The sequence below is a fragment of the Cinclus cinclus genome, chromosome 7, assembly GCF_963662255.1.
Source record: "Cinclus cinclus chromosome 7, bCinCin1.1, whole genome shotgun sequence".
Lineage (NCBI taxonomy): Eukaryota > Metazoa > Chordata > Aves > Passeriformes > Cinclidae > Cinclus > Cinclus cinclus.
In genome coordinates this window covers 834,270-847,878 of record NC_085052.1, presented here as the reverse complement: position 1 = coordinate 847,878, position 13,609 = coordinate 834,270, and the positions used below count along the sequence as shown (strand labels likewise).

Genomic DNA, 13,609 nt, shown 5'->3' with positions numbered 1-13,609 from the left:
AACACGCCTGTGCACGTGGAAAATACTGAAATATTTGAAAATATTGAAGTCTTTGAGATGTGCAGAAACAGGAGGGGCTGGGGCTCCCCTGCCCAGACCCCCTCCTCAGCACACTCCCTTCCAGGCATAGAGTGCTTTTATGTGTAATAAATACCAATAAATCCTCTAATAAACAGAAATGAATTAATGCCAGGCTTTCCCCACAGCAGTGACTGCTCCAGCTGAGCCCGGGGCACTGCTGGCAAGAGGAGAGGACGGCTGAGTTAAACACCAAAATACAGACCCAGCCTGAAGGGGCCAACTCGTGCCAGGGCATTCCCTGCTAATTAATCAGGCTGGCAAACGAGCCCAGGAGTGAGGATCATTTCCAGCACACTCCAAACCCAGCACTGATGGCAAACACAAGGTCCTGGGAGCTGAAATACAAAATGCTGCTGGGGAGAGCCCACGGAAAGGGGAGCTCTGCTCCCAAGCCCAGGGAGAGATCCCCTCAGTCCCCTTTGCTCTGAGGAAGGCAGAGCACCCCGCAGCAAGGCAGCAATTCTGATTCCCACTCTAGGAGTGTATTTAGGGGCTGAAACATCAGTGGCACTTTTCTCCTCAACTTTCTGCATAGAGCTGCTCTTTTAATTTACTCCTGCAGCGACAAAACAGATTCAGCCCTACTGGAATGTGGGGTCTCCTCTTGTCCAAGGATAAATGTTCTTTTCCAGGTATATATCTTAGTTAACCTAAAGCATCACAGAATATTTACACAGTTAATATTTATATTTATAACTTGTAGTTCTTCTGTTATGCAGATTAATGGAATTTATTCCACAAATGACCGAGCCTTAATGAGATGATGGATCCACTGCTCCTCTCTCCTGCTGGCTGTCTGCACAGACCCCGCCAAACTCTGAAAATGAGCAGCCAGCAGAACCCTGCACGGACTGTGCCACAGAATCACAGGATCATTCAGGCTGTCAGCGATTTCTTGTTTGAAAAATAAACTCAGTAGGTGGGGAGTGCTTGCAGAGGCCACCGAGCAGCTACAGAGCAGCCTGGCACAATCTGCTGTGATCACACACGGCCTTTTCCCTCCTCTCAGAGTCGTTCAGAGGCTGAGCTGCACTTGGCCATCAAGGTTCTGCTCAAGCAAGAGATTTGCAGCTGAATGGAAGAGAACCTTTGCTTTAGAGAGCAGCTTTGCCTCTCTGGGGGATGCACTAAGGGAAAACCATCAAGAAACAGGCAAGTTCAATACTTAATTATTGATGTACTTATTTCCTGACCTGGGATCAGCTGAGGAGCCAAGACGAGCGTGGGCAGTGGTCTGGAGGCAGCAGCTGGCCTGGCTACTGCCATGGCTACTTGATTGCTCAGCAGCAGAGGCTTCTCAGCCCCCTGGAACAGCCTGGACTCCTCAGGCTGGACCCAGGCCGAGTCCAAGGCAAAGGCATTGTTCAAGTAGATCTGTCCAACAGAAAGAAAGAAAAATGTTACGGTTCAAGATCCGAAATTCAGAAATACAAGTGAGAATACAGCGTCTTTAACTGGGTATTTCAACAGACAGAGCCTCAGCTGGGGACAAGCTTCCCAAACCAGGCAGGTTTCTGCTCCCTCAGTGCTGAGGCTGAAGTGAGGTGAGCACTTAAAAATTAATTGGCTTTGACATGACTCATCAGCTGCTGCAGCAGCACGGGAGGCAAGAAACCCTGAAGGCAGCATTGTCCTGATACAGCCACTGTGAGTGACCCCATGGGCACAGGGACTGGGGACACCTCAGTGACCCCATGGGCACAGGGACTGCGGCCACCTCCCCAGGCAGGACAGGGGTGAGGGACAGCAGGGGACAAAGACACAGAACAACTGAGGGACAGCGACATGAACCCGGGTGTTCAGCACTCAGCTGGCAAAGGGACAGATGTGGGGAACAGAACTGGGATGGGGACAAGGGACCCCGAGGGCCACCCTGGCACCAGGGATGTGACAGCACCCACAGTGACGGTGCTCTGCCAGCGCTGGAGTGTGGCACACATTGGGACAAACAGTGGGAAAAACAGGGAGAAAGGGAAGATGGAAAATCCCCATAATTGCTTCTCGTAGGAAAATGAAGACATTCTACTCAAAGGAATAAAGATCAAAGACATTTTAGTCTTATTAAAATTTGGGAAGGGTGAAGCTGTAACTGCTGCTCCATCACCTGCAACATTCCTCTTTTCCAGCATTGCTACTCCGCAGGGTTTTCCTGACGAGCACCGACCTCTCACTGCCCTAAACCCCCATCACTCTTCTGTACTCGCTGTGCTCCAGCCTCAGAAAGCCTCCAGCACGCCAGGATCGCACTTACTTTGCAGTTTGGCAGCCTTTTATCAATCCAGCACTTCCCGGCGTGAGGCGGCACCGCGGCTGTGTACACGGGAGGGAACACCGGCACGAATTCCACGCTGGAAGGAGGGGAAAATCCTACGACGGGGGAATGAGCTCCAAATATCCACTTCGGAGGTGAAAAAAACAAACAAACACAAAGAAAGAAAAAAAAAAGGAATTAACAGAAGGATTTTACGCTGAGTAACCGATGCTTTCCATGATTTCCTAACTGATGAGCACGGAAAACGTCAGGAAAGTCCTTTCAGCACAAGGGTTTGCGTTTCCTTGGGCACCGCGGGGTGAGCTGCGAGCGGCCCTGGCAGCACAGCCAGATCCCGGTTCGGAACCCCCAAAACCCGGAGCCCCGGTGGCTGCAGCGTGGGATTCTCTGCCCACACCGAACCCCACACGAGGCACCAGCGAGCGCCTCCGAACGCGGCTGCAGAGCCAAAGGAAACCGCAGAGATGTCTTTTTATTATTATTTTTTTTTCCGCTCAACTTAAATCCGCCTGGCAAATGGGTTCCCACAGCAAAACCGCGTCTGCACGTTCGTGGATCGCTCTCCCGCTGGGGAATAATTGATGTTCGCGTTTCATTAGAGCAGCACCGACTGTTTTCTCCAGAACCACAAGAGACGCTCGAGCTCGAAAAGGCTGGAAATCATCACACGGAATCGAGCGGACGCCACCGCGCTCGCGGCTCGCGTTTATTTTTACATCTGTCTCCCAAAAACCATGAATCCGAGGCAAAACTGCGCGCACCGAGCCCCGACCGCGCCGCTGTGAGGGGCGAACGCCCGGCTGAGGGCTCACGGCAGCATTAATAATTGAAATATTCATCAGGGGAAGCACTGGCGCGACACGCTGGTTCCAGTGACACGGCTCAAAACTTTCGTCTTTATAAATATTCACAGAACGCTCAGCGGCGATGCTGCCCCGGCTGCCGGAGCGAGCCTGGAGCATCGCTCCCGTTCCGGCTGCGGAAAGGAAAGCGCATCCTGCGGGGAGCCCAGCCCCGCCGGAGCGACCCCCAGCCCCTCTGGCAGCCCTTCTCCTCCCGGAGAAATCCCCCCGGCACCTTTGCAGAGCCGCTGGAAATGCCGCGACCGAGCCCGCGGGGCGCAGAGCATCGGGAAAGGGGATGGAGAACCAAGGGAAGGGGGGATGGAGAGCTTGGGAATGGGGAACCAAGGGAAAGGGGGATGGAGAGCTTGGGAATGGGGAACCAAAGGAAGAGGGGATGGAGAGCTTGGGAGTGGGGATGGAGAACCAAGGGAAGGGGGGATGGAGAGCTTGGGAATGGGGATGGAGAACCAAGGAAAGGAGGGATGCAGCTACCCGAGGGAGGGGGATGTAAATCCCAGGGAAACGGGGATAGAGAATCTGGGGAAGAGGAGATGCAGAGCTTGGGAAGGAGAATGCTGCAGAGTCCGGGGAAGGGAGATGTAGAACCCGGGAAAAGAGAGATGCAGCGCCCGGGGGGGGATGCGGAGCTCGCAAAAGGAGCACGCAGAGCCCGGGGAGCCCACGCCGCCCCGCGGGGTCTGTCCCACCGCCGCCCCCATCCCACGGGCGGGGGTCTCGGTGCCGGGGCTGACGCCGGGGCAGCGGCTCCGGCAAAGTTGTGTTCCCCGCACGGCGGTTCCGCCCTTACCTGGCCGTGCAGGAGCGGCTCCCCGGGCAGCAGCGGCAGCAGCGGGGGCTCGGTGGGGCCGCTCCAGCCGGGCCCGGGCCGCACCAGCGCGGGGGGCGGCAGCAGGAGCGGCGGCGGCGGCGGAGCCCCGGAGGTGGCAGCGCCCACCCGGAGCAGCCCCGCGGCCGCGGGCAGCACCCAGGCCCAGGGGGGAGCGGGGGGCTCGGCGGGCGGCGGCCACAGCAGCGGCGGAGGGCGCGGGGCGGCGGCCGGGAGCATCCTGCATGGCCCGGCCCGGCCGCGACCGGGACCGGGACCGGGACCCGGAGCGCCCAGCTGCGCTCGCTTCCGCCGCCCGGCGCAACTCCGAGCCCGCGGCACCGCGGGCAGGCTCCGCCCGGGGAGGGGGCGGGATGGGGGAGGGAAGGAGGGAAGGAGGGACGGGCTGCCGGGCACGGTGCAGCCCCCCCTGGGAACGCGGCCCCGCCGTGGGTCGGGGCAGCAGCGAGTGGGATTTTCGGCGTCATCCCCGGCGGGTGCGGGAGGCAGCCCCTACCCGAGGAGGGATGCGCAAGTGTCCTGAGTCTCCCTCATCACTAAAATCCTCCAGAACCCCCCCAGCACCTCTGATTCCCAGAGGTCACCAAGCTCCTCGCTGTTCCCAGCCCCAAAATCTTCCCGAGCCTCCCAATCTCCCCCTTCCCCAGACCGTGCGAGTGCCACGGCATCAGAGCAGCAGCGAGTTCAGGTGCCCCTCGGCTGCCCCTCAGCCGAGACCCTTCCGTCGGCAGGGGAAAAGTACCATGGATTTAAACTCCCGGAGGACAGGGTTAGGTGGGGTTTTGGGAGGAAATTCTTCCCCTGAGAGGGGGAGCAGGGTGCCCAGAGCAGCTGTGGCTGTCCCTGGATCCTGGCAGTGCCCAACGCCAGGCTTGGAGAGCCTGGGACAGTGGAAGGTGTCCCTGCCATGGCACTGGGTGGGATTTGGGGTCGCTTCCATCCCATACCAGTCTGGTACCCTATGAATTTCCTGGCAAACAAGAGAGGAGCTCCTTCCCAACCTGTGGGTTTGTCCCTCTGACCTGTGGGTTTGTCCTTCCCAACCTGTGGGTTTGTCCCTCTGACCTGTGGGTTTGTCCTTCCCAACCTATGTGTTTGTCCCTCTGACCTGTGGGTTTGTCCTTCCCAACCTGTGGGTTTGTTTCTCCTGCCATCTCCTCCCTGCTGGGAAATGAAGGAGCTGAGCAAGCCTCTGCTGACGGCATCACAGCTTCCAGCAGCTCCAACAAAAAATTAAAGGAATGAATAACAGCAAAATGGGCCAAGCCTGAATTCACACAACACACGAATGTTTCAACTTCACAGTTCAAAATCGTTGCAGAGGAGGTCGATTCCCATGGCAGCAAATAACCTCAGTAAAGGTAATCCCCAGAAAGTTTTGGAATCAAATGATGATGATTTATGGCTGAACAGGAGATCAGGAAAACACATTGCTTCTAATTACCTTGAGAGACACTGGGAAATGGAGAGTGGAATAATGCACAAAATTACAGAAATCAGATGAACAGAGGATCACTGCTAAATGCTTTAGTGTGTGGCTGTTTGTAAAACCCAAAACCACATCCTGGTAATTGGGACTGAGCAGAGGAACAGAAACACAATGACAAAATCAACCAAAAAAAAAAAAAAAAAACAACAAAAAAGCAAAACAAACCAGACAAAAAAACACCAGAATAATGCTGTTTCCTATGGGATGCAGTGGTGCTCAAGGAGCTAGGTTTGAATGCAGTGGGGGGAAAGGCACCTGAGACAGTTCATCAGTGTCACCTCTGGGGCACACCTTGGCCCTTGAATACTGCAAAGAGCACTTTAGGCAGCCAAAAAGCCAATTTAGCACTGAAATAAAAGGCTTAGACCCATCATCTTCATTTTTAAGTCTGAGAAATGAGTCTGAGCACTCCAAAGAGACATCCCTTTTGTTAATATCTACATTATGGGTCTGTGTCCCTGAGGACATTCTCAACCACCTTTCCTCACGCCGGGGCTGTCTGGTGAGGCAGTCTCGGGTAATGACCGAACTCTCTGATGTCGAAGCCCTGAAAGGTTCGGGGAAGGGATGCTGTAGATCAGCAGCCATCCACAGGGATCCATCAAATCCGGAGTGGTGGGCACAGACAGCCCAGGTCCCTCACCAAAGACATCCCCTGGGTGCAGCTGCACCTGCAGCACCTTTGAGCCCCTGAAGGTGCCAACACCGCCCAGAATCCTGGCACGATCCCACGCTCAGCCAGTTCCCAGGGAATCAATCCCGGCCTGTTTGCGTGCTCCAAGCTCAGAGGGAGCAGCAGGGACAGGGAATCTCCTCTGCTGACAAGTGACCCTGGGCAAGTGACCCTGCCAGGGCACGGAGGGGATTGATTATTCCAGGCAGCTTTCCCAGCCCAGCCCGGCTGTCCCGGTGGCGATCCTGATCTCTGCCTCACTCCTTTGTTCCCAGAGGTGCTGAGGAGAGGAGATTCCAGGATGGATCAAGCAAAGCCAGAGTGCCCAAACTGTGTGATCCCGTCCAGAAGTGCCCCAGAGCCGGGGCACTCGTTCCCTGTCCCCAGGGCTTCCATTCCAGCACAGGTGCTGCTTTCATCCTCCTGCAGAGCTCCTCGGAATCTCCGATAAATTCCCTCTTTTTGGTTTGAGGATTAACCCCCAAATCCCAAACCACAGCAGGTTCCTGTGGGATGCTGGGGCTCCCACAGGGATTTTTGAGTTCCCATAGGGATGTTTGGGGCTCCCACAGGGATTCTGGGGTTCCCACAGGGATGTTGGGGCTCCCATGAGGTTCCGTGGCTGCTGAGGGTCCCTGCTCCCACTGCTCCTCCGAGCACAAGCCAAGCAGAGCCCCAGGCAAACACATCAAATCAAAGGTTGACATAACAGGACCCCTTGTTTCGGCTCCTGGCATGTGGAACACGTGGAACATGTTGAATACCCGGTCTTTGATGTGATTTTTGCTGAATGCCATTGATTTCCACGAGCCTTGTTACAAGCCCATTAAGAAGTATCAGAAAAAGAGGAGGTAAATGAAGAATGCAGTGAAAACCGTGGCAGGGATACCTGTGTGAGGCAGGACTCCAGCCTCCCCAGGAGCCCTTTTTCACTCCCTGGGATGGTGGGAACTGCCTTGGGCTCCTCGGGAGGCTCTCCCAGCTCTCTGTCAGGAGCTGACCTCCAGCAGACTGGGTGGAGGAAAAGGAGGGAGCAGCATTCCTCCTGAAAAATTCCCTCTGTAGAATATCGGTTTCCTTGCTACTCGGCTCAATCAATTTGTTTTCTGGGATGTGTAGAATATTCACAAGCTGGTTTTATCCAAAGTCTGAGTTATTGATACCAAAACTTCCAACTCTGGTAATTTAGGAAGGAAAACCAGACAAGGGCTGAATGTCCTTCAGTTCCTGGTCAGCTGAAAGCACAACAAGAGGGTGCAGGCAAATACAAAATCCCAGACTGGTTTGGGTTGGAGGGACCCCAAATCCCATAAATTCCCAGCCCTGCCATGGCAGGGATACCTCCCACTGTCCCAGGTGCTCCAACCCCAATGTCCAACCTGGCCTTGGGCACTGCCAGGGATCCAGAGGCAGCCAAAGTCTCTTTGGGTAATATCTGAATTCACATCTGCTTTTCAAAGATGAAAAAAGCTTTTGTTTAAACTGTTATAATCCTTAAAGTGTGTCCCATAAATTAATATAGTCCTCAATAATAGCTGTAAAAAAACTGTTAGTAAAAAAAAAAAAGAATTTTTACATAGTAATCACATTTCCATTCTCCCGTGCTAAATATCACTAAATATTGAAGCTACAAAAAAAATTATTTCTCATTTAAAAAAATCTCCATAGACTGAAAAAAGAAATCTCCTCCCCCAAGTAAATCAGTAAAAAACTTAAAAAAAATAAACTAACTAATTACTTTTCCATACATTATCAGTGTAAAAAAAAAAAAAAGTATGTAGGGGGAGAAGTATTCCAAATGTTTTATTCTAAGTTTTATTCTTTTTTCTTACAGTTTCTATTAATAAATTTTTATACCATTTAAAGTTAAATCTGTTTTACCTTCCTCCTAATCCTATCTCACAACAAAAAAAACTTCAAATTAACAAACCCAAACCACTACACACTCATATCCTGAATTTCTTCTGATCCTGCTGAATGCAGAAGCTGAAGACACTTTTCTTCTTTAAAACCAGCCCAGATGCAGGGTAAGGCTTGGCAGGGCCTGCACTCAGAGAGATCACTTCAGGTAGCTGAGAGAAGAAACAGAAAACATTCAAACCAAGAGAAATACAAAAAAAAAAAAAACTCTTTTGTGTGTGCATGAGAGAGATGGAGAGGCAGGGAACATTCTCTTTGTGAATTGGAGATGAAGAGCACAGTGAGTCTGGGGAGGGTTTGCTCTGCAGCAGTTCGGGAGCACACCTGCAGCGCAGGGATTTAACCCTTCCAGGGAGTCTGCCCCAGCGCCCTGCACAGCAGCAGGAGGGAAAGGAAACCCGGGACGAGGATACCTGCACCTGCCCCCGCTGGTGCCAGAGCCCTCCTGAGAGCGCACGCAGCTCTCTGGGGTCGGGCATCCCCTTGAAAGCCTCCAGAAAGCTTTCTGGGCTCAGCTGGGGGCTGAGCAATCGCCAGGCGCAGCAGCTCAGCTCCCCTCTACGTCCAGAGAAGGGGGAGGATGGCTAAAGCCACCCTCGGTGGGATTCCCATCTTCAGTGGGATTGCCCCCTTCAGTGGGATTGCCACCCTCGGTGGGATTCCCATCTTCAGTGGGATTGCCACCCTCGGTGGGATTCCCATCTTCAGTGGGATTGCCACCCTCGGTGGGATTCCCATCTTCAGTGGGATTGCCACCCTCGGTGGGATTCCCCCCTTCAGTGGGATTCCCACCCACCGGGACCTCGCAGCTTGCCCCTGGTGATGCCCTCAGGGGGTGGGGGGCTCCCTCAAACGCTGGCACTGCTGATGCCAGTGACCCTGCCCCCGGGTCCTGGCGGTGCCCGAGGCCAGGCTGGAGCACCCGGGACACTGGGAGGTGTCCCTGCCCTGGATGGGCTTTGAGGTCCCTCCCATCCCAAACCTGGCTGGAGCTCCCTCATTCCCTGGATCTGCTGCCCTGCGGCTGCTCCAGAAGGGCCCCAGCACTTCTCCTTTCCATGGGAGACACTCCTAGCAGGCACTGCTCACCGCAATAAAAGGAGACAAATTTATTCCTTCCCCTCCACGCTTCCAGAGGCAGCAGATTGTCTGGAGGACTCTGTGGATCTCCAAGGAGACACTGCAGAAACACGGAGCTCTCAGACTCGCACCTTTGAGCCCTCCGGAGCAGCGAGACACGAGTGAGGCACCGAGGATTTGAGGAGAAGAGGGTTTGCAGCTGCTGCAGCCCCCGCTGCTTCCAGGGGTGCTTCCCTCATTTTCATTCTTCAGCCATCCCTGAGAGCCTGGAGAACGGGTCCTCTGCACCACCACTCCTCTCATAAGCATTCCAGGAACCTCAGGGAGCTGAGGAAGAAACTCTGAGCGTTGCATCCTCTCCGTGGAGTCACATCAATGAGTTCACTCCAAAGAACTTGTCTGGAAATTAACTCCTTCATGAATTCCAGCAGAATATTTGTGTGACATCCTGGTGATCCCAGCATGGCCAGGGACTGCTGCTCCTTGGGGGATGGTCATGTCATCACAATTCTGGGATCCCTGAGGCTGGAAAAGCCCTCCAGGATCATCCAGTGCAGGCTGTGCCCATCCCCACCTTGTCCAGAGCACCCAGTGCCAGCTCCAGGAATTCCTGGGACACCTCCAGGGATGGGCACTGCAACCCTCCCTGGGCACTTCCAGTCCCTGAGCACCCTTTCCATGGGGAAATTCCTGCTGCTGCCCACCCTGAGGCCTCTCCCTCTGCTCCTGTCCCTGTTCCCTGCAGCAGATCCCAAATCCCCCTGGCTGTCCCCTCCTGTCAGGGACTTGTGCAGAGCCACAAAGTCCCCCCTGAGCCTCCTTTTCTCCATCTGAGCCCCTTCCCAGCTCCCTCAGGAATTCTCCAGTCCCTTCTCAGCTCTGTTCCCTGTCCTGGACAAGCTCCAACCCCTCTGGGGCTCTCCAGAGGTGCCCCAGGATCCCAGCCCCAGCCTCAGGAGTTCAATCCATGTGCAGGGAGAGGATCTGTGGGCACTGGTGCCTCACAGGGAGGAAATCCTCAGCACCTCTGCATTTCTCCCATTATCCCAAGGTAAAACACATGGCTTTGGCTCCTTAATTAGGTGTTTTTACCTCCCCACATTAACTCGATTATGTCAAAGCTGATTGCAAGTTTTAAACTTCACTTTATCAGCCGAGCAATTACAGTTTTATGGGCTTTATCCTCTTCGCAGTAACTTTAATACACTTTTGTTTCCTAATTATTTCCCTTCCCAGATTATTGCTCTTAAGTAACATCACCATTATTCGGGGTTCAGCCGAAGACAGGGCCCCAAATCACAGAGCTCGCTTCCTCCAGAGCCACCACAGGCACCAAATCTGGGAATTGCAGTGGCAAGTCACAAAAATATAAAAGGTACCAAGAACTAATTATTCCATCTGGTGCCCTTCCCATTTCATTTCCTTGGCACTAAAGGCCCGGAATGCTGCACAGCCACTCAGCTGAAATGGGCTCTGCTCTGCTCTGCTCCCACAGAATTCCCAGGATGGAGCTTCCCCATCTCTCCTCGCTGCAGCCACTTTTCCTCCCCCCTAATTACCCACTGCAGGATGATTTTCCTGTGCAGTCAGCTCTGGCTCTGCCCATTTATCCCTCCCCAGTCCCTTTTCCTGCAGTCCAGCCTTGGCAAGTCCTGGAGCAGGGCTGGATTCTGCCTCTAGACTTTGGTGACTTCTACCCTAACCCATAACCTAACCCGAACCCGAAACTTAACCCAAACCCTAAACCAAACCCAAACCCTAACCCGAACCCTTTCCTGGCCCCAGAGGGACTGAGGAGCTCCAGGATGAGCTGCAGGACACAGGGACACATGGGGACAGAGGGACACACACAGGGACACATGAACATAGGGACACACACAGGGACATGGGGACATGGGGACACAGGGACATACACAGGGACACAGGGACACTGGGACATACACAGGGACACAGGGACACTGGGACATACACAGGGACATACACAGGGACACAGGGACACGGGGACACAGGGACATGGGGACAGAGGGACACACACAGGGACACATGAACATAGGGACACACACAGGGACACAGGGACACAAGGACATGGGGACACAGGGACATACACAGGGACAGAGGGACATGGGGACACAGGGACATAGGGACATAGGGACACACACAGGGACATGGGGACACAGGGACATACACAGGGACATACACTGGGACACACCCAGGGACACACAGACACAAGGACATGGGGACACAGGGACATGAGGACACAGGGACACAGAGACATGGGGACACAGGGACACACAGGGACACACCCAGGGACACACAGACACAAGGACATGGGGACACAGGGACATGAGGACACAGGGACACAGAGACATGGGGACACAGGGACACACAGGGACACACCCAGGGACACACAGACACAAGGACATGGGGACACAGGGACATGAGGACACAGGGACACAGAGACATGGGGACACAGGGACACACAGGGACACACCCAGGGACACACAGACACAAGGACATGGGGACACACACAGGGACATGGGGCCACAGGGACAGGGCCACCCCCCTGCCCCAGCCCAGGGCTGCACACCTGGGAGGTGCTCAGTCACCTGCAGAGGAATTAGGAAGGACACAAAGCTTTCTGAGAACGGACCCATCAAACCCCTGCTGCAGGCTCTTGAGGTCTGGGCATGGCCAATGGGGCCAGAGCAGCTGCAGCTCAGCCAGGAGGAGAAGGGACTTCGGGCAGAGGAGAAGGATCCAGGGAGAGCTCAGAGCCCTTCCTGAGCCTGAAGGGGCTCCAGGAGAGCTGCACAGGGACTGGGGACAAGGGACGGAGGGACAGGACACGGGGAATGGCTTCCACTGCCAGAGGGCAGGGATGGATGAATGGGATTTTGGACGTTTAAGGTCCATTCCAACCCCAACCACTCTCTGATACTGTGATTATAATAAAGCAATTACTGCTCTCTTTTTTTGCCTTTTATTTTCTTTCTTTCTTTTTTCTTTTTTCTTTTTTTTTTGCTTTGTTTTGAGGAAATACCCTTAAAGCCCCTAAAGAAGTCTCTTTTACTGCTCAGCAAAGACTCGTGATTGACCTCAAGCACTGGATCCTCCAGACCTGAACACTGCAAATTCAAGACAGAAGCTTTACAATAGAAAAACAAACCCCAAACCAACCCCACACCTGGTGTGACAGACTCGTTCTTCCCTCTCCAAACGGAACAGCTGGGGATGGGGAAAATCTGCCTGGGCTTGGGCTTTAAGGACTCACAATGACTGAAATCCTCCCTTCCTATTTGAAAATTCCTCTGCTCTGTTTGATTTAAAACCACCCTGAGCAACTGCTGGTAGTGCCATTCTACTAGAGAGGAAATAAAAAAAACAACTCCGTTTCTTTTTAGGGTATTTTCGAGCAGATGAAAATTGAATGAAAGAAGAAGTGTTTGAATGCAGGTAAAGCTCAATCGACAAGCAGAGTCCTAAAGGGAAAAGGGAATCAATTCCAGAGGGTCCTGCTGGCAGAGGACAATTCCATCTGCCACGGGAATCCTTCGTGGTGATGAAGTTCTGTGTCCCTTGTTGTGACCCTGGAGAAGGTGGGGGGAAGGTCCCTGAGGTGCCACAGTCTGCTGGGGGCTCACTTGGGATTTTTTCTTTAAGGGTTTTCATGGTTTTGTTCAGAGAAAAAACAATATAAAATATACCCAGACATCAAAGCACAGTGGGGTTTCATTCCCCAAATCCCTGAGGTGTCCCCATCAGGGGCAGTTTCTGTCACTCAGGTGTCCCAGGTGTCCCATCAGGGGCAGTTTCTGTCCCCAGATCTCTCAGGTGTCCCCATCAGGGGCAGTTTCTGTCACTCAGGTGTCCCAGGTGTCCATCAGGGGCAGTTTCTGTCCCTGCCCAGGCTGTGGGTGAAGCTCAGCCTGCCCCAGACAGGACCAGGAGCTGCTGCAGCCCTGCTGGGAACGTGCAGGGCTCTGTGCCAGGGCTGAGAGTTCTGGTCAGAAATGGGAGAGAAAAGCCCCAACACATCAAACGACAGGAAAAACAACCCCAGTGCTCCTGTGAGAGGGAAATGTGGCATTTCAGGCAGCTCCTGTGAAAACTGGTGCCATTAATGCATTACCAAGCTCTCCAGTTTGCTCAGGTTCTGTAGCACAAACTGCCAGGAGCGCAGAACATTTCATGCTTTCATCTCCCAGAAATAATTTGACAGTACTTGAGGATTTGATCGCTCTGATTACATTATTATTGTTTGTTGAATACCAATAAAAGCTTTAAAAAATAACCACTTCTCCCTGCCTGCTGCAGCAGAAGAGGTGCCGTGATGGACCAGCACAGGGGACATGGGGGATTTTCCTTTTCCCAGGGATGGGGATGAGCAGGAGGATTTCCCAGC

The 13,609-nt window shown here is 53.7% G+C and overlaps 1 protein-coding gene across 1 annotated transcript in view; it reads right to left on the bottom strand.

Moving 5' to 3' along the window:
* TCERG1L (transcription elongation regulator 1 like) overlaps window positions 1-4,264 on the bottom strand; it is a 49,740-nt gene extending 45,476 nt beyond the window's left edge. The window contains exons 1-3 of the mRNA XM_062496300.1: window positions 4,007-4,264; window positions 2,333-2,479; window positions 1,275-1,455 (exon numbers count right to left, since the gene is read on the bottom strand). Coding sequence (XP_062352284.1) covers window positions 1,275-1,455; window positions 2,333-2,479; window positions 4,007-4,264 — 586 coding nt within the window. The remainder of the gene's footprint in view (window positions 1-1,274; window positions 1,456-2,332; window positions 2,480-4,006) is intronic.
* Window positions 4,265-13,609: the final 9,345 nt, after the last annotated feature.